Source organism: Ictidomys tridecemlineatus, chromosome 1 (assembly GCF_052094955.1).
Source record: "Ictidomys tridecemlineatus isolate mIctTri1 chromosome 1, mIctTri1.hap1, whole genome shotgun sequence".
In the NCBI taxonomy this organism is placed as follows: domain Eukaryota; kingdom Metazoa; phylum Chordata; class Mammalia; order Rodentia; family Sciuridae; genus Ictidomys; species Ictidomys tridecemlineatus.
Genome location: NC_135477.1, coordinates 60,327,714 through 60,349,387, shown reverse-complemented (window position 1 = coordinate 60,349,387; position 21,674 = coordinate 60,327,714). Strand labels below are relative to the sequence as shown.

The window sequence follows — 21,674 nt, the reverse complement described above, 5'->3', positions numbered from 1 at the left end:
TATCTAGCATAACTCAAATAAAACAGCAACCAGCAAACAAATAGCTTTTCAAATCAAGACTTTTTCTTTAAATTTAACAAAACTTTTCCAGTTACTTCATGCACTACACAAAATTTGTTAAGGGAGAAAAATTCCTTAAGTATTCGGTCGGTCACTTATTTCTTTGTAGGCGCTTACTTTCTTGCTAATTTTCTCAGAGTCACAAAACTGATTGTCTAAAGCTGAGCAGAAAAAAAAGGCACATCGCAGCACATCACAGCACAACACAGCACAACAATGAAGAAAATAAAAATGAGAAAATGAGCCAGGGAGGGCAGAGAAACACCATAAAAGCGCCATGTCATCTTACCTTATCTTGGGACTATTTTAAAAGTATTTTTAGAAAAAAAAAAAAAAAACAGGAGAAATAGAATGCAAAAAATCAGACAGGGGGAAAAAGAAAAAAAATGTTATGGTTGAATGAGTTACACATTTAATGTATTCCTTTTAAAATGTTACACTCAGAATACTTTGCTTAATTATGCTTAACGTTCTTTAAAAAAATATTTGCCTCTGAGCATAACATGAGTTGCCAATGTCAAAAATAAAAATGACTTACATATAATAGCAACGAATAATGGTGCAATCAAAATTAGAAGTGGAAAGGCCTGGAATTACCTTCAGAAAAAAATTATAGGAGACAATATTCTGGTTTCATATTTCACTGGATGTCAGTTGCTATAACTTTCTACATACTAGTGATTGATTCACAAAATGTGAGGAAGAGAAGGCTCCTAATTATTGCATTATAAAAGCTACAGAACAAGATACAAAGAATCCTGAGATCCTTTATGATTCTGCATATTTTTCAACTGTAACTTGTTGCTCTAGGTGATTATCTAAAATAGTATATATTTTTAAAGCTGCTTTTCTTCTTGTTAATGACACCTGTTACAATTGAGTTTAAGGCCTTTTAAATATATATTTACAGAGACAAAGTTCTACTAAGTTATATGAGTTCAAAATTCTATTTTAAAAAGACTAGCTCGAAGAAAATCAATTCAATATCTGCACTGGCCACACCAACCACACTGAGAATAAACTCCAAGGTTTACTTTGTGGGAAGTGCCATTTACTATTAGACAATGAAACTTTTTACAACAGATTCTTAAACTATAGGAAAATGTCCTTAGGGCTCTGGCTTGGAAGGTTTAATTATTAGCTTTAAAATAACTTGACTGTCAGCAAACAGGCTGTTAATCCACACCAGGGGAAAAGAAGTCTCCAAATTCAGGACAAGGTCCTGTTTCTTTCAAACAGTGTAAGAAAAGTTTGAGTCAAGGTTTTCCACATACAAAAGTTTTATGCTTCAGTTGTAAGAACTGAATTTACCACTATTCCTGTCTGTGACTTCTGGTAAGTCATTGCTATACTAACATGTCCCTTTACAAACAAACTAATGAAATAGTTGGGAAGAGATTGTCTATACCTGATAATTTCAATAAATATACTTTTTTTCAAGGATGCCGTCTTTGAAGACTCAATCATAAATTGATTCTTGTAGTCACAAAGAAGTATAAACAACCTATATACATATTTCTTGCTTATTGGCAATTAAGATTTTATTTCAATATGGAATAAAATTTAATTTTGAAACATTTGACCTGGATTGGTTCTCTCCTATCAGTGAGCTCATTTGTTACTATGCTTGAAGCATGACTACAAAACGTGGGAACGGATGAACAAACAATTAACATGTCCAATCACATGAAATTAAGGACTGAGAAACCACAAAGGAAAACAGCAGAGCATGTGTATTTGAGAAAATTTCACCAAGTTCACACCCTCATCCAAAGAGTACATTCTGGGATCATGTGGAAAATGAAAATGATGTGGGTTTATGGCAAATCATGGTTGTTTTAACTTAACTATGAAAAACAGCAACAATCAAGTACCTGGCAGAACGGGCTCCAAGACTAAAGCCCATGTAACCCTCTGCAGGCAGGGAATCATCACCCAATTCCTTAAGGTCCTGGGGCCCAAGATATTTGTCTGTGTCCCCTGTCATCGCATCTTCACCTGCAGATGTACAGAGCAAAACAAAATCAGAAGGCTCCCTTTTGAGTATATATCAGCTGTGGGGGAAAAACAAAAAACAAAAAACAACCCACATCTTATCTCATTTCCATCTTCCCCTAGCCCCTGGATAATTTTTGTAACTGCCATTTAGGAAGAAGAAAAGCACAGGTAGAGGTTAGTATACAATTTCAAGAGTAAATTTAAGTAATGTATCCATCTCCAAGTGTTAAGTACCAATTTACAAACATTACCCCTAACTCCATCCTCCACCTTTTTGAGCCCCAGCTGCCCAGAAAGGTGGATCTTTTGCGTCAGAATTTTCCTCAGTTCACCCTTGATGAGGGCAGCTTGTTTGAACGGACATGAATTGGAAAATGAGAGCTATCTCATTACTGCTTTTAAAATTTTTGTGGGAAGGGAACAGACTTTTTTTTTAAAAAAAAAAAAAAGGTTCTCTCACACACAGGATTTCAGTTTGGGGCTTATGTAACTAGCAAGTTATTTATGTGTGCTATAACTGCTCATTTGGGGGACTTTGGAACACATTAATTTTGAACTGTTTCTAAACCTATCAAATTAACAAACAAGCTGTCCCAGGGCTTGAAATCCACTTGGAAAGCCACTCTGCCTTCTACGGAGATAAAATGGGGGGGGGGGGGGAGGATCCAGTAGTTTGAAAGGAGGACCATATAAATTGTTCTTAAAAGAGTTAATCACATAAAATAGTTTTACTAGCTACACATGGCTTACGTGACCTCACACAGAAAACCACATTCCAAGAGTGACAGGGCAGGTTTTTCAATTGTCTTTGCCCTCTGGGATGTTTCCCATCCTTCTCAAAATGTAGCTAAGGCTGTGAAAAAGTTCCTTCTATTTACAGGCAAGGCAAACTCTCTTTAAGACCCTTTTTCCCTTTCTGGACACAAAGTTGGCTAGCCCAAGGAGATTCCCCAAGTGTGCATGTTGTGTTTTCTCAAAGGTAAGTGATTCATCCGCCACAGCCTTATTTTCCCACTCCATTCAGCACCCTTTACAATTTCCATTCATTTAAATTCAGGAAACCACCAGAGCTCAGCTTTTAAACTACCTATCAGGTCTAAAAATACACTGTCAACTACTGTTTTTGCAAATGTAAAAAAACTAAACAGATCAACTTTCTACTGCTATCCAGTACCAAGAGATTATTTTAAGGAACAATTTACAGCTGGGCGAGTTGCATATTCATTGCATCTGAAACAAAACCAGCCCATCCCAAGTACGACTTAAAGAAAAAGTTCTTACTCTGTGGTAAAGCCATTTCTCCACCAAGCTGGGCTGACCAAATGTTTTCCTGATGTTTCCAGGAATTTCTTAGGCAGTGATTTAGAATCAACCTCCAAACCAGCCCAAGCAAACCAATCCCTGGGTTGGATCCACTCTCTTCACCACGGCTGCCGAGTTCCCCTCAGCATCTCGGTCTCCTTGTAGGCAACTGAGGAATCACACATCTTTTTCCCGCTCCTCAGAGTGCAAAGATTTTCAAAATTTCAGACAGAAAAAAAAAAAATCTGGCGACACTTAATTGAGATTAAGATCCTTTTGATCCCTCCGCAGACATCCTTTTAAAGCGCCTTCTGATTGGATTAAGAACTCTTCTGGCAAGCCTCTAGCAGGACCGAATGGTGACATAAATGCAAGCCCATGAGTTATTTGTATGTAAATATGAGGACTGCTCCGGTGTAGATTTTCCGTAATTTGATACCAGCGCTCAGTGGCTAACTGGGTAACTGAGACCGCTGGAAAGGCTGGGAGAAAGCGCGAGGTGCTGCATTTAATTAGGAGGTGACTCTTCTCAGATATGAATGAAGCAACAGCCAACTCAGGTAGAGAGCAAAAACATTAGAAGAAAACAAAGAAGTTGCCCTGGTGGGGAGTGGCCAGGAGCTCCAGGCAAACTTTCAACTTTGTTCCTAGCTGGGAACACCAGGAGCCTCAGTTATTTATGGTCCCTGTCAGGTGGAAGGAGGGGAGAAAAGGAGAGAGGGAGGGCCTGCCCTTGAGTTGAGATTGTGAAACTGTGGCGCGGAAGCAGCTTTTGCAGAGCTCTCAAAGACGCGCTGAAGAACACACTTTTGCTCACCGTATTTTTTTTTTAAATCAGGAGTTTGAAGAAGAGAGCAGAAGCCAGACGTGCTGGGGAAAGCAGATGGGTGCTCTGCTCCATTTCTGATGCAAATTCAACTCTTTAATACTAGAGGCTCTTACTGGTTCTCCCTCCTTGAGAGGTCCTGCTAGAGGGAGCCAATCCCTTGGGAGGGTCCTGTTGGCTGGAGAGGTCACTGTCACCCCTTGGTAGGAGGCAGTGCCCAAGAGGTGTGGCTGCCACTTTGCTGTTACTTTGTCTCTTTGCTGGAACTTAAGGCCTCCCTTCTAGGCGGCTCCACCCTGTTTATGCTGACAATGAGGAAAAAATTAGCAGGGTTTCTGCATTCTTCATTTGGGTACACTGGAGAGGCCATTTCTGCCCCTACTCACCTAGCTGGAGAATTAGACTGGAAAGTAAGGGTTTTGAAACTGTCTTGAAGTAAGCTGCCTATGGCAATGGTTTATAATAATGCATGTACTCCCCTTGGAATGTTACCTAAATGTACAGCAATTTGAATCTGTAGAGCTGATGCAGTGGCAAACAAATTTGTTTTTCCTGGGTAAATGTGTAAATGAACAAATGGATGACTCACAATATTAAAATATGACAGCTGCCGCTTTTATCTGATCAGGCTGATTGTAATCAAATGTAAATATACAGAAATAGAAGGGAAGCCCTTTATAATGCCTGGTACATATTGAAAACCATTCCCAAGCAGAAGAATAATTTCCAATCTCTGTAAAGAGGGAGGGAAGCCACAGTTTAAGAGGAGTCATGTCTGATCATTAATCTGGTTTTTCACATCTAAAAAATAAACCAAACTACTTAGCAAAGCCTTTTTCAATGACTGTCATTCATTCAAACCTCCGAGCCCGTGGCCAGCCTTGACTCTGGTCACCCCGACACACCCACCCTGCATGCCTGTTATAGCATTATTTCAGTCCCTAGAATTCCTTAAACTCAGACTTTGAACCTTTACACAGGGTGTACTTTCTGGATGAAATCTCTTGCCCTCTTCTCCAGCTAATTTCTCCAGTCTCTGCCTCTTCCTCTTCCCTCCCTTCTCCTCTCATCATTTTAAGTGTGGTTGGGCCTTGTTAGAGTGTACTGCCAGGGGAAACACCTGTTGACTCCTCCTGTTGCCTGGTGAGATTCTGGAGACTAGGAATCATCTTTTTTCCAGGTCCAGGCATATTTGAAGAACCCTCATAGTTTTGGAATTCATGATGGCTAATAAGAGGTTCGTTTGTTTTATTTTTATTTTGTAAATCTTCAAGCCATAGTAGTTTAGCATTCTTTGCAAATTAAAGGTAATGACTGACATACAGTAAAGTTTCAATGAAAGTTGTTTCCATTATTCTTTACCCATCTTTCTTAGATTTCAGAATGGTCACTATGAAACCAAAAGCAGCCCTGGATGGGGTGACAGTGAGAACCATCAATATATTTGGCCAAACATTAATACAAACAGCCTGATTATAGTAAATAATCAGGCACTTTCCATTTTAGAACAGTGAAAATATTTCTTTTAAAAGTATGGAATGGGGCTGGGGTTGTGGCTCAGTGGTAAAGTGCTTGTCTAGCATGTGTGAGATATGGGTTGGATCCTCAGCACCACATAAAAATAAAGTATTAAAAAATGCGGAATGTAAAGATTAACGCAAAAGTATTATTTTAATGCAGTTTTTCACAGTCAGTGCTCCGGGTTCAAATCCAAGTTCCACCACTTATTGACTGGGTGACCTTTGAAATGTCATGTAACTACTCTGAGTCAGAGTTTCCAACTCTACAAAACTAGAATAAGATGGCTGCCCCTACTGTGATTTTCTGGGGAATTAAATAATGCACAAAGGTCAGGCCTAATCAATACTGTGACTATTGTTCTATAACACAGCTTTCTCCAGTGCCCAAATAGCTGAACACATGAATTCATATAATTAGCATTTAAGCTGCTTCTATTTCTACGGGTAAAGGAAAAATCTGACCACAGCAGCAAACTGTCCCTTCACTCAATCAACTAATACTGGGCCTGTCTCATGTCTCATCATAGGTATTCAAAAATACTTGCTGATAGAATGAATGAATGATTGAACACTGACAATAAAATTGCCAGGCATGGTGGTACACACCTGTAAGCACAGCAACTCCGCAGGCTTGAGGCAGGAGGATTGCAAGTTCAAAGCCAGTTTGGCAATTTAGCAAGACCCTGTCTTAAAAAATTAAAAGGGCTGGGGATATGGCTCAGTGGTAAAGCACCCCAGCTTCAATTCCCGGTACCACAAATATTAATAGTAATAAATAATAATAATTTACTCCTTTCAATAAGCAAAACACTCTATAATTATTGTATACTATGACACTACTATTCCATAGATTAGAAAGGATTGAGATGAATTGTACTGAGTGACTTGTTAACTGTCTCTAATCCACTATATAACCCCAAAATATTTTGGTTAGTGCTATCTTCTAACAGGTACAAGTGTGTATAAGCCAGACAATGTAATTCTATAAATGACACTCATTCAATGTAAGAAATGTTTAGTTAAAAATATGTATGTTATCAAGAGCCACATATGTTCATCATCCAAGAAGTATCTAGGTAGGTTTCTGTTTCCTAGATGTGTTTGGAGCAGTGGAATATCAGTTGTGTTACAGGTTAAGTCTGACTACCTTTTGACAAATAGGGTATTGGTAGCCTTTAAAGATGTCCTTCTACACCTACCTGCAGTGACCCATGTTTGTTTCTTCCCATGCCCTTGCATATAGACCTTACTTGAATCTGGGGTGGCTAGAGTTTTGAAAAATAAAATTCAGGGAAAATGATTTCTTATGACCTTACAGGTCCTCTCTGAATCTTAGAACACTTGTCCAGTGGAAGCCGGCTCAATGCAAGAAATCTGATTACCATGATATTACTATGTTATAAACAAGCTTGAGACAGGAACATGGAGAAATTTCTTGGACAGAGAACCAACCAGTCCTCAGCTTTTCTAGCCATCCTAGCAGAGGTGCCAGAGTTCTGAATAAAGTCAGCATCTTGGATACTTGGTTACTCCTGCCTCTGTTGCAATCTGACTGCAATCTCCTGAAAGATCTCAAGAGTCCAGCTGAGCCCAGTTATCTCACAGAACCATCCGACAATATTAAATTTAATGCTTAGTTTAGAAATGGGTTATTACTTTGTAATAGGTGACCAAAACAGAGAAATGAGAAATGACAAGGTCCAAAGGTAAGCCAAAGAGGTCACACACTAGTTGCCTAATGCATCCCTAATAAATCAGAGTTAGGTTTCCAGCACATTATATGATTAGTATAGACAAAGACCAGGAGAAGTACAGTGGCCAATGCCTTAGAGAAGGTCTCATCTATTTAGTATTGACTTCATGCCTTTCAAAACTTTCATTGAGCCTGATGTCCCTATTGTTAATCCATTTATGTCAATAATATACCAGAACATAGAAAATGCTTTAAAGAGAACGCGGAAGTCCTCAAACCTACCTTGAGCCCATCATTAAGCAATAGTAAAAATCCCAATGGAGGCATTTACTTCAATTTCTCAGCTCTCCCCCTTTTTCTACTCCTCTGTTATTTCGTGTTTAGGCTAGGAGAAAAGATTTCCTGTACTGTAACAAACCATTTATAGACCTGTAAACTTTGTCTATAGGAAAACAATACAAAATAAAATCAAGAACAAAGGAGAGAAAGAAAAAATAAACCAAATGATTATCAAGGGCTGTGAACCAAATAGGTCTACCCTCATTTCTTTTTAGATTTCATGTAAATGGTCCAGTAAGTGACATAAAACACTTTATCCAACTTCCTGGCAATCTTCACTATACCCTCTAATGATCCTTTTTTAGGACAAATAAAGAAATAGTTCTTAGCCTAATATTTATAAGTGTTTTTTTTTTTTCCCTAGGAGTTGTTCTTTTTTCTTTCTCCCCTCCTACCTTCTTTCTGCATGTAATTTGCTTCTAATCTTTTTCTACCTTAAGACCATCCCCCCTGAGGGGGAAAAAAAAAGAAAGCAAAAAGCAAAAAAAAAAAAAAAATTGGTTGCTTTGCTTTTCTAGGAATGAAAGGTGTTTTCCCAGCTGGTTGGAGACTTCATTCATAAAGTTCCTTAATATAACACACTACATAATTAGAAATTTTGCTCAGAAGTACTTAATTCTTGTCCTGTGAAATGCAGAATCTTCCCCAAATATGTATTTTGTGATATTAAAAAGGTAAAATTATAGTACAAAACCTTCACATTACATGAGGTTTTTAAAAGGTAGATTGGAAAGAATAATAAAACAACCTCTATACTCTAGTGATTTATTAGTTGGTTTCTTAATAGGGACTCAGTAAACAGTCCTATACAGAAATAGTAAATAATCAAACTCACACAACTTAATTTTACTGTTATTCTTTAAAAAAATAGATTTTTGATTATATAGCAAAGAAAGGAAATGAAGATTACTGAGAAAATAAATCATTTAACCATTTCTAGTCTGTACCATAGGAAAGGAGAAAGAGATCAATCACATCATTATAATTAACACCAATATTTGTTGAGCATTTACTATGTTCTGGGCACTGTTCTTGGTGCTTCATATAAATGTGGGGGAGCATATAAACACACATAAACATATGTGTTATCTAATACTCATAACCTTATAAAATAGAACTGTTATCTTCACTTCAAGATCAAGAAAACCTAGTTTGCAATGATGGGATAAATAATCCAAGATCCGCTACTCAGGAGGCTGAGGTAGGAGGATCACAAGATCAAGGACAGCCTAGGCAACTTAATGAGTCCCTGTCACAAAATTATTAAAATACCAGTTTTCACAGACATAGGGAAGGCTGGGGATGTAGCTCAGTGGTAGAGCGCCTTGGGTTAAATCCTTAGTACTGGTGGTGGGGGGAAAGTGGAGAAGATAGGATTCAAAATCAGTCGACTTGACTCTAGATCCCTATGTTTAACTACTGAAGTGTGCTGGCTATCGAACAATACTAGGGTTTTGGGGAGCAAGGGATTTTGCAAGTTTTGAATATATATCCAGTGCCCAGAATAGCGCCTAGTGTATAGTAGGTGCTCAACAAATGTGTGGGATGATTGAAAGACCAGCGATTGCCTCTGAAGAAGAACTATATTACTGGAGGGAGGGGAAAGGAGACTTACTTTTCACTGTACACTCTCGTACCTTGGGGATTTTGTACCATGTGCATCTATCACCTATTCAAAAAATGAATAAAATTAACAAAACAAAATACAGGGACTGCAGATAAATCATATAGGCTGTGTGTTCTGGCCACCAGAAACAGTATTATGTCATACATAAGCCTGTCAGAAAGAGCTTAAAATATGCAAGAGTACCAGTGGATGTCTAGTAAACATGGAGAGGAAATGCAAGACTTTATGATATTCCACCTTACTTGCTTCTGTAAGAGATGGAATAGAAAAAATGAAGTAACAAGACAAGGAGAAGGAGATGCATGTTGTTTATGTGCAATTTCTGGTAGCTTCCCTGTGTACTAAAGCAGTAGTTCTCAAACTGTGGTGTGCACCAGAATCACCTGAAAATTTGCATTTCTAACAAATTCCCAAGTCATTTGGCTGCAGGACTAGGGACCACACTTTGAGAATCACTAGTTTAAAGGAATTTTACAAGTACATGAGAGTTACCTAATGGTAGTATTGACTGTCAGGATTATCTGTTTTGCAGGTGGGAATTAACAGAATAATTAAAATACAAGCTTCAGCCACGGAATTCAGTAACTAAATTCCAATACATACACATTATTTATATCAGCTAGGATACTTGTTAAACCGCAGATGACAACTCCACAGGCCTTGGGAAGGCCCTTTAGTTTTGGCACATGTAATCAACTCTGAGGGAACTGCCGTGTTGCTGGTCTGCAAACCAATTTAAATATTCAGACAGTACAGCCAACTATTGCCTTTGAGGCACTTAGTCTCCAGTAAAGAATAGGCCACACATGATAACAAACATTATACTAGTAGTATTTGTTTAGTGCTGAGTGACAGACCAAGCATGTTTTAATGTACTCATTTGATTCCCAACCCTATGTTACTCTCAGTCCCCTTTTATAGACAAAGAGGAAACATATTCAAAGAGATTAACTGATTCTTTAAAACTTGGATGTTGGCAGGATATGGTGGTGTACACCTGTAAGCCCAGCAACTCAGGAGGCCAAAGCAGGAGGATTGAAAGTCCAAGGCCAGACTCAAACTGGGTGAGACCCTCAGCATCTTAGCAAGATCTTGTCTCCAAACAAAAATAAAAGGGACTGCGGATGAAGCTCAGTGGTAAAGCTCCCCTGGGTTCATTCCCTAGTATCAAATACATAAATAAATGCTCTTAAAAAAAAAAAAGGAAAAAAACAAAAAAATTCATGTTAAGTCAGGGGCAGAGTCTAGGTTGGAACTCACCCAGTCAGGTTGCAGAAACCAATCCTTAACCACCACACCACCATGGCAGAAGAGCAGCAGGAGAAACCACAGACTATTTCAGATGCTCCATGGACTGCTTGATCAAGTAGATTGGATGGAGGCTGATGGAGGGTGTGCGAGCTAAGCTAGGTAGAGAGAGTGAAAATGGGAAGTTGGCCATTCCCAGAAGAGGACACAGCAAAAAAGGGAAGGAATGGGATGTTCTGAGAACAGCAAGCCAGTGGCTCCATTGAAGTGAGAGGCAAGTAAATGAGCTGTAGGAAGTGAGCTGCTTGGACCATTTCTTTAGGGCCCTTGGAACTGGATTATAGAGGGACAACTGCCATCCCAGTGACCACAGCATATGGCCATCAGGGGATGGAAATGCAATCATTTTGTTGACTTACCCTTTTTTAAAACTGAAGTTTCACACTCTTCCCCGTCCTCTCATGCTATCCTGCCCTAATTCTAATCCTCAAACAGGAAGCAGGACAGTTGCATCCATCTGACACAAAAAGAGGAAGGGCATTTACTGGGTTCTACTCCAGTCATTGGTGTAAATGCCTCATATAAGCTATTTCTTTCCATCTTTACAGCAGCCCTGTGTGGTATTAGCCCCTTAAAAGGAGTTAATAATGAGAAATAAGATCTAACATGTTTTTACTTGCTGAAAGTTCAAATAAGGGACACAAAAATATAGATAACTTCTAAGAGGAACTTTTTCCATTAAATCAAAAGCTCAGTAGAAAGATTTATCTCTTTCATCCTACATTTAGACAATAAATTTTCAACTCAGAGCATCCAAATGACTATCTTTGCTCACAGGACTTTTCCCTTGATCTTCTGGTATTTTCAGTCTCAAAAAAAAAAGCAAGGAAATAGAAGTAGGAAGGAAGAGGAATACAGTAGGATTAGTGCCCTGATCCATTCAAATTTAATTCTAAAAGTCGAATTCTACCCTAAAGTCAAAGAGAAAGTTCCTTAGATTCCAGATCTGTATTTCTCCTTTTGTTTTGCAGTTTGGAGCAGGAGCCTAGGTAACTAAGGTTAGGTTACTGTGAAGATTTTGAGAGGTGATAAAAGGTAGGAGGTGGTGTGTGGAGGGTGGAGGATGGAGCTGTGCTATCAATTTCAAGAGGTCCCTTGTGTTCCAGGGACTTCTGCATCAGGCTGGAAGACCCTGGGGAGCTGCAGCCCAGCTCACTACTCAGGGACCTTGTGGCGTGATTGCAGGCTCAGAGAAAAGCTGACAGCCTCAGGCTCAAGCTAAAGAATATGGCAGTTGCCCTCCTGCTGGGTGCTTGACTGGCCTTTCCCCTCCTCAGGAATGAGAAGAGGAGGGGACCTCACTTTAACCCTTCATTTCCCATCATCTCCTTGCAGCAATCCTTGTTCTTTCAAAATAAAATTAAGACTGATATATAATACTATTCTGCATTTCTTCTCAAAATAGGTGATAACTATGGGTAAGTTTAGAAAAAGATTAAATGAGCCACAAGTATGATAACTGACTTGTAGGAGGCTGAAGAATCATGTTATCTTTTAAGTTTCATGGACCCCTGTGGGACCACGGCTTCAGTTTTCTTTCCTTCCCGCAGCTCTCAATGCTCATTAGACCCTGGCTTTGTAGGTGGCCAAAAAAGAATGGGATTTGAATGGCAAAATTTGCACACCTCTCAAAGGACATACCGCTGTCATCCCACGGAACTAATGATTCTAGTCAGATTAATTTTTTTTTTAAAGTGCAAACTCAATTTCATTCCTTAAACATTATTCTGCTCATTGAGGCTGGATGTATACTGTATGTATACTGGATGTAAACTGTATGGCAGTTTACTGCTCCTTAATCCTGGCTAGTTTCTAAAGTAAGCATGCGTGACTCAGTGCTGGAACTTTTCCAGATGTAGCAATGAAAAATGTCCCCTGTGATCTTGGTTGGGTTAATAAACAAACCCATCCCAGAAAAGAAAAAGGATTCAGGAAAGACCTAGGAAAAGATAAATGCTAAGACAGACACTACAATTTGTTTTCATATTCTTATCACTACTTCTTAACCCTGATGTAGAAATTCACTCTAGTCAGCTAAGTGGGATTAGACATTCCCCTGACTGGGTCATTTAAGCACCTAAGGACAGAGTAGAGGTTGAAAGGAGGACAAGATTATCTACCCTGCTCCCATTACTGAAAATCCAGGCCATTTGTAAAGAAGAATCGATAATGAATAACGACTGGCCACAAACCAGTCCTGTGAAATTAGGCACTAAAATGTTGGTTCTAACAAGCAGATAAATGAGGAAGCCAAATTCAAGGCAGCAGTGTCATGGCAATGGGTTTCTTCTGTTTATTCCTTCTTTAGTTCATCATCTAGCTTCAACCCAAACCAAGACCTCATTGTCTCAGCTGTTCATGAGCTAGGTATATAAAACTGTGTACAGTACAGGAACTTGTTCACTCTACCCTTGTACTTTCAAAGAAGTATCCGAAGCTAGGTGTGGTCGTATAGTCCTGTAATTCCAGCTAAGGCAGGAGGATTGCAAATTTGAGGCTGGCCTCAGAAACTTATCAAGACCCTGTCTTAAAATTAAAAAACGAAAGTGGGAATGTAGCTCAGTAGTTAAGTCTACCTGAATTCAATATTGAGTATCTCCCCCACCCTCCCCACCCCCCCAAAAAGGTACCAGGGGTGCTCTGCCCAAAGAGGGAGGGAAGGAGGAAGGGAGGGAGGAGTTGGGGGAAAAGAGAGACAGACAGATAGATTTGTTTTTCTTTCCGTGCTAGGGATCAAACCAGGATACTTTATCTCTGAGCTACATCTCCAGCCCCTTTTAAAAAATTTGAGATAAGTTCTCACTAAGTTGCTGAGGGCCTTAAACTTGTGATCCTCCTGCCTCAGCCTGCCTAGCGGGGATCATAGGCATACACCACCGCGCCCTGCCAAAGTGTATATTTTGTAGGCAAGGACTTGACCTCTTTTCTTATACCCAAATGTCCATGACTAAAGCCAGGCAATAAACACCTATTTATTGGTGGGTTTTGTTTCTAACCAATACCCCAAGGACGTACACATCCAAGGCAGACATGTGGGGTCTCCTCCCAGTTCTCGTCCTCATTGGGGTTCTGGCCCAGGTGATCAGGATCCCCTCCACTGCTGCCAGCTGTCTGCCCACCACCCTTCCCTCTTGCCCATTCATTCTCACTTCTGACATTCCCTGGGTTTACCTTTCGCCTCTCGGTAGTAAGGATACTAATATGAACAGGAGGGATGAAAAGTGGATGAGGATCTACTTTCACATGAGGCAGGTCAGACTTTTCAGGTGGATAGACAGAAGCAGAAATTATTTCAAAGGGAAATGGCACATTCAGAATTACACCTTGTAATATGGGGGGAAGAAAACCAGTCTGTTGACTAAAGTAAATAAGGACACTAGGACACTTAACTCCCTGCCATCTCTTAAACATTCCACAGGTTGTTTAGCTCTTTGTTGTTTCAGCTAGAACAACAACAACAAATGTATTTCTGGTCTGACCTTCCTTGCCCATACAAGGTCTATGTGCTCTGCCTGTGTCTCTATCCATGTTGTCCTATTGTCATGGGTGAGTGTGGCCACTGATAAGGTTATCAAAGGTTCCTATACTGCATGTGTTCATTTGATTGGCACATTCCACGGAAGCTTCTCTCTTGGAAGCATCTTCCCTGGCCTCCACTGGAACCTACTCTTCTAATTTCCTGACTCACCATCCCTCCCCCCTGCCTCTCCATATCCTTCCATGTTCCTCTTCTTAAATGTCAGTGTGCCCAGAGTATTCCAGAACAGCTGCTTTTCTTCCCTGTATCCTGCCCTAGGGGACTTCACCTAGGCCAGTGCTTGGTGTCACCACACCCACTGCTGAGCTCCTGTGGAGGCCTGTGGTTTCCTGTCTCTGCTACTGACCCAAAAGATTTCTGAACTTTGTAACATCCCCACCCTTCTCCACCTCTCCCTGCAATTTCTGCTTGTCCAAATTTATCCATTCTTTAAAATGCTTTTCAAGCTTCTTCTGGAGGCCTTTAGTCATCTCCCTTTCTTTTGAATTTCCTTATCACATGATCTGTTCTTTGCTTATGCATCTCATGAAGCAGGTCTAAGCAAAAAGCCTAAACTCAAATTCTAGTTTCCTTGACTATGGGAACTCAAACAAATACGTAAACTCTTTCAGCCTGATTCCTTAATGTGAATCAGAACTAATAACACCTTAAATTAGGGCTTTCAATTAGGACTCAATGTAAATTAGGAGTAATAGGATTAATAATAGTACTAATAATATTCTCAAGTACTTTGAGAAAATTAACCAAGATAAGGTACCAAGTAACTAATATTTACTGAGTGTTACCATATGCCAAATTCTAGGCTAAACACTTTATGAATGATCTCATTTAAAACTGAAATAACTCAACAGCTGTTGGGCATTCATCCAAGTTACCAAACAACATCCATGTTAGAGCAGAAGTGAAGTGCAAAGGCTGTCAATATCAGCCCCAGCACTGATCATCTGTGTGACCTTGATCAAAGTTCCACTTTGTGGAAACTTATTTTCCACATCTATAAAATGAAAATAGCAATGGCCCTAATTCAGGCTCACTGTGAGGGTGAATGACACAATGCATGAAATGTTTATAGCTTAATGCCTAGCACATTACAAGCTCAATAAATGAGCAAGCACCTTGTTTATGATGCTGAAAGTGTTCATTTATGTGGAATCCTGGACAGGGGCAGAGCCTCATGTAAGTATATAGACGGAGGCCGGTGGATGCATTCATTCATGGATGAGGGCATATATGTGCATGTCCTAAGAGCTGTAACAGTGACCAGCATAGCTCTACTCCTAGGGAGTTCTCAGACTAGTTTGAAAGAAAATGAACAAAATTAATGAAAAACTTGGAAAACGAAAGTTTCTGAGCCAAATGCAGTCCTTTGCCTATTTTCGGAAATAATTTTATTGTCACACAGCCATGCCCGTGTGTCCAGGTAGACTCTCTGGCTGCTTTTTGTGTTATAATGGCAGAGCTGAGTGAATGTGAGAGAGAACATATGCCTGAAAATTTGAAAATATTTATCACTTGCCCTTTACAGAACAAGTCTGCTCCTCCCCCTGAAATTAATGATTAATAAAAGATGAATACTAAGAAGGAATCAAAAAGTGTGACTGAGAGGAAAATGGAGATAGCCAGGGTCCATATCACAAGGGATTTGTTGATCATGGAAAGAGACTGAGATTATTCTGAGTACAATGTGAAGCATTTGGGAGGGCTTTTTGTTTTTCTTCTTTTTTTTTTCCCTCTTGGTATATGTTTGTATTATTTTAGGGTGTATTTGTATTATTTGAGAACAGGCTAATTTTATCATGAGATATACCAACACAAATATGTAAAATGTAAATGTACATTTAAACAAAATAAACACCATCCAGATCAAGAAATAGAAAACCATCAGCACCCCAGAAGCATCCCCATCCCCATCCCCATCACAGGCCTCTCCTGTCTCCTTATGGCAATCACTTTCTTTATAATATTATTTTCCTTTTCTGTTTTTTTATTTTTTTAATTGATTTTACTTTTTAAATATATGACAGTGGAATGCATTACAATTTTTCATACCTCTGTTTGTATATAAAGTATGTTGACCCCAATTCGTGTCTTCATATATGTACTTTGGATGATGATGTCCATCCCATTCCACCTTCATTGCTAACCCTCTGCCCCCTCTTTTCCCCTCCCACCCCTCTGCCCTATCTAGAGTTTGTCTTATTCCTCCCCTGCTCCCCCTCCCTACCACTATGAGTCAGTCACCTTATATCAGAGAAAACATTCTGCATTTGTCTTTTTTTGGGATTGCTGAATTCACTTAGTATTATCTTCTCTAACTCCATCCATTTACCCCCTCACACATCAGATAGAGCACTAATCTCTAGGGTATATAAAGAACTCAAAAAGCTAAGCACTAAAAAAACAACCCAATCAATAAATGGGCTAAGGACCTGAACAGATACTTCTCAGAAGAGGATATACAAATCAATTAACAAATATATGAAAAAATGTTCATCATCTCTAGCAATTAGAGAAATGCAAATCAAAACCACTCTAAGATTTCATCTCACTCCAGTCTGAATGGCAGCTATTATGAAGGCAAACAACAATAAGTGTTGGTGAGGATGTGGGAAAAAAGGCACACTCATACATTGCTGGTGGGACTGCAAATTGGTACAGCCAATATGGAAAGCAGTATGGAGATTCCTTGGAAAACTGGGAATGGAACCACCATTTGACCCAGCAATCCCTCTCCTCCGTCTATACCTAAAGGACTTAAAAACAGCATACTACAGGGACACAGCCACATCAATCTTTATAGCAGCAGACTTCACAATAGCTAAAGTGTGGAACCAATCTAGATGACCTTCAGTAGAGGAATGGATTTAAAAAAAATGTGGCATATACACAATGGAATATTACTCAGCAATAAAAGAGAATAAAGTTCTTTTCTGTTTTTAAATCTCCATATCTAATCTTATAATCCTAGTTTATTGATCCCTGATTGTGATGAATTCTCTTGTCTTTGTGTAACCTATACCCTGTAATTATACTCATAGATTTAAACCCTACAAAAGTGTATGTTCATGTGCACCAGGAGACATTTAAGAAGGGTTTGTTTCCAACAGTCTCAAACTGGAGTCAACCCACAACAGTAGAAGTGAGTAAATTTATTACAGCACAATAGGCCGTAATGGAAATGAATGAACTAAAATTATATGCAAGAGCATGAGGGAATCTTAAAAGTATAACTATAAAGCTTTGGAGGGTTTTAAGCTGGGGAATGGAATAATAGGATCCAACTGATACTTTTAAAGGACTGCTGTGGATACTATGCAGAAAGCTGGGTCTCTGAGACAACTAGAGACAATAAAGGAAGCCTCTGCCTATCCCCTGAGACAAATGTTGGTGTATTGGATTAGGGTGGTGTCAATGGAGATGGACAGGAAAAGAGGGATTTGAGATATATTCTGGAAGTAGAACAGATGTGACTTGCTGGACTGGATATGAGTGGTAAGAAGAGGGAGAGGTCATGTAACTCATGGGCTCTGTCTGGGTTGGGGAAGCCATTACCAGATGGGGAAGGGTAGAAAGAAACACTTTCTTGGAAGGGTATGTTTAGGGCTTGATGAATTATCTGAGAATCTAACTGGAAATGTGCATAATTAGAGAAGTGGAGAGTATGGGTGAAAATCTCTAAACAACTCCAATGGCAAAGAGAGGATATCAAAGACACAATAGACTTTGTTTTAGAGTAAAGCCCTGTCACAGTAAACAGATCATTTTCTTTAGCTGGAAATTCTTTTATGTCCATTAACCATTTTTAAGATACAAATGCACCTGGGGAGAATCATTATAAAACTCTCAGTGACAAAAGGGTTTAATGGAAAGAAGGAATATGGCAGGTACATCCTCTACCCTAGTCTTAGAAACAAGTACCATATCTTTCCTTTGGGTCTCCCTTTCCTTCTAAACACCCAACCACACATGTACTGAAGCTCTGTCATGTGCCAAGCATCATACTCAATTCTTGTATTTACTAGAGAATGAAATTTGGTCTTTCCTTCTGGCATTTCAAAAAGTTACCATTATGACTTCATCATTGCCAGATGCATGCAACTATGTAGGACCAATTATAAACAGAGAAATATCAGACAAAAAGCAAAGTGACGTGTTTAAAAGTTAGTCCTAGAATGATAAAATTTAAGGTGAAGAACATTTTTTTTGGGGGGGTACTAGGGATTGAAACCAGGGGCACTTAATCACTGAGCCATATCCCCAGCCCTTTTAAAAATATTTTATTCGGAGACAAGGTCTTGCTAAATTGCTGGCTTTGAACTTATGATCCTCCTGCCTCAGCCTCCTGAGTCATTGGGATTATAGGCATGTGCCACCGGACCTGGTGTGAAGAACAATTTCCGTTGCTGCTAAAACTAGCAATGACAATATCACCACCACTCCTGGTACTCAGGGTGAAGCTCAATGGTGGAATGCTTGCCTAGCATGTGCAAAAGCCCTGGGCTCAATCTCCAGCACTGCAAAAACAAAACACCCCACAGTGTCGAGGCACAGTGGCACATGCCTGTAAACCCAGTGACTTGGGAGGCTAAGGTAGGAGACAGCAAATTTGAGGCCAGCCAGGGCAACCTAGCAAGAGCCTGTCTCAAAATAAAAATAAAAAGGGCTGGGATATAGGTCAGTGGTAAACAATTTCCTGGATTCAGTTCCCAGGACCACAAAAAACAAAACCACCGCACACAGACACAGACACATACACACCTGAATTTTTGGTACACCTGAGGGAAGCTAATCTTTATGGCCTCTTTCCAGACCTGTTTAGCTAATAACATAATAGTCCTATTTACTTATTAGGATGATTAGCAGATTTGGGTAGCAGGATAGTCTAGGTTTTTGGCAAAAGGTTCTAAGGAGTATTTATTTTTTCTGGCGGTTTTCTTAAGATTCCATTTCACACTTCCCAAAGCAATTCCTGTTTCTGTTTTGAGTATTGGATCATACCAAATCCTATTTATTCTCTCCTAATTGAGAATATGCTGATGCATTTACCAAAATCATTTGAGTTCCTAAAATCTATCCAAAATTATGTTTATATTTATTGAACTTGAATTTCTACTTTGAATTGCATACTTCTTTTAGCCAGTCAGAGGAAAGCCCATTTTGGTAGTTTCATTAAATTCTTTTTTTTTTTTTTATTGTTGGTCATTCAAAACATTACACAGTTCTTGATACATCATATTTCACAGTTTGATTCAAGTGGGTTATGAACTCCCAACTTTACCCCATATACAGATTGCTGTATCACATCAGTTACCCTTCCATTGATTCACATATTGCCTTTCTAGTGTCTGATGTATTCTGCTGTCAGTCTGTCAGTCCTATTCTCTACTATCCCCCCTTCCTCATTAAATTCTTGAAAAAAAAAATTATTATTATTATCTTGTGACAGAGTTTCATTTCCAAGAATATGAATGTGTTCCTTATTTAGGTGCATATTTATCCCCTACCCCTTTTTTTGTAGCAAGAGGTACTTGGGATTGAATCCAGGGTCTATTTACCATTGAACCATACCCCCAGTCATTTTTGTTTTGAGAGAAGGTCTTGCTAAGTCAGGCTGACCTCAAACTTGTGATCCTCCTGCCTCAGCCTCCCAAGTTGCTAGGAATACAGGCTTGTACCACTGCGCCCAGCACATGTTCCATTTATTAAACTCACTATGCTAACTACAGTATTTGTCTTTTGCCAGAATCAATGCAGTAGATATCTGTTTTACAAATGAGAACAGTAAGATATGGAGAGAGATGGCGGCTTAAGGCTACAAAGACACTCAGATTCTAAATGGTGGAGCTAATAGATACATAATCAAAAAGTGGCAAATTTTTGCAATCTCCTTATGCTAGTATTTATTTTAGGACATTCTACAGCCATTAACTGTTCATTGTACAAATGGTATAGACTAAAAAGTAGATTTACTTGAATAACTTAGGTTCTTTCTACTTGACCAGAATAGAGCAATTCCCAAAGTGTTTTTAAAGGAACACTAGTCTCTCCAAGAGCCTGGGAACAGAGCTGTCCCATGGCAAATGTTTGCCATATATTACGTGCTACTGTGATTCTCTCAAAGATTCAAAGAGAAGCCTTTTAAGAAAGCAACTTGTTTAACTTTCTTCAACCACAGAGCCAATTTCATGAAGCTGTAAAAAAGGTTAAAGATTTTTTTTTTTTTCTTTTTACTCTTTAGCACTCTGGGACATTTATCCAGAGATAATACGAGGTTTAAAAACATGTTTAAGTACACACACCTTATAATTGGATGGCACTTTGTATTTACCAAAAAGGAAAAAAACCAAAAACCTCCTCCAGTCCTGAGGTGTCATTTGAATGTACTGTTTATTTTTATTCCACATTTGCAAAGAAAGGTCTAGATTTGTTAGGAATATTTTCAAAGCCTTGCAGCCACAGAAAGTCAAACTGAAACTCAAATTCAGATTTTTCTCAAACCACCTTAAATATACTGCCTTTCTGCAGCTAAAAACCAAGGAGCTCTTGGGTTCCGTATATAAGAACACAGAACAAGTTAGACCAACCATGAAAGAAACGATCTAAAACCACAGTGTCAGATCTGTCCTCGTGACCAGCTTTGCCACTAACCTTGTGGCTCTGCTTCCTCACCAGTGTAATGGCAGGATTGGGCTCACAGGAGCCCAACCTGCCCCTTCAGTTCTTGGAAATCGGCAGATCTTCATTATTATGACTTCCCCTGGGCACAAAGCTGAGCTGAGCATGCCCTTCCTCACCCTCACTCCACTATCCACTGAATTTCACAGCTTATCATTTATATCAAACGTATTCCTACCACACTTACACTTGGCCTTTTAACTTTCTTCTTTTACTATTCAGTGTGTGGATTTGATCCTGAAAGAGATTTTGCAACCCTATCAATTTTTTTCAGTAGCTAAGAATTAGATGATTCTTCCCAGCCAAGGGTTGGTCTCCCTTGGCTGATGTCTCATAAACCTGCCTGGTAGAGTTACATTTCATAGAGCTGCCTGTTTGGTTTTTACTTGCCTGGCTTAATTGCACTTCTCGTTATGTCCCATCTACTCTAGTTCTTTAAATCTGTAATTATACCCCATCCCACTAGAATTCTGCAAGCTAAAATTATACACACCACACACACACACACACACACACACACACTTACTTCAATTTACAAAAGACACTTTACAGGGATTTGCAATTTAAGATCAAAGTTGAGCCAAAGCCACTTTGAAATCCCCTAGGAGGGCAACCCAAACTAGAAGAACTTGGCCCTTAATCTCAATTTTCTTTCTCTCTTTCTGTCTCTCCCTACCCTATTGTCCTTACATGTATTCTCTCCTTTCTCCCTTCTTCTTCCTTTCATATTTCTTTTCTTTTTAGATTGCAAATTGCATTGCAAAACATAAGAATCTAACTGGCACTGG

General features: G+C 39.2%; 1 protein-coding gene across 16 annotated transcripts in view; it reads right to left on the bottom strand.

Moving 5' to 3' along the window:
- Ank3 (ankyrin 3) overlaps positions 1-21,674 on the bottom strand; it is a 632,006-nt gene that overhangs the window by 97,427 nt on the left and 512,905 nt on the right. For 10 of the 16 annotated variants that reach the window (XM_078041667.1, XM_078041673.1, XM_078041675.1 and 7 more), the window contains one exon: positions 1,935-2,058. In XM_078041667.1, the coding sequence (XP_077897793.1) occupies positions 1,935-2,058 (124 nt within the window). Of the gene's footprint in view, positions 1-1,934; positions 2,059-3,339; positions 4,153-9,353; positions 9,408-21,674 lie in introns of those variants that run through there. The other 6 variants (XM_078041715.1, XM_078041711.1, XM_078041703.1 and 3 more) reach the window with 4 other exon arrangements.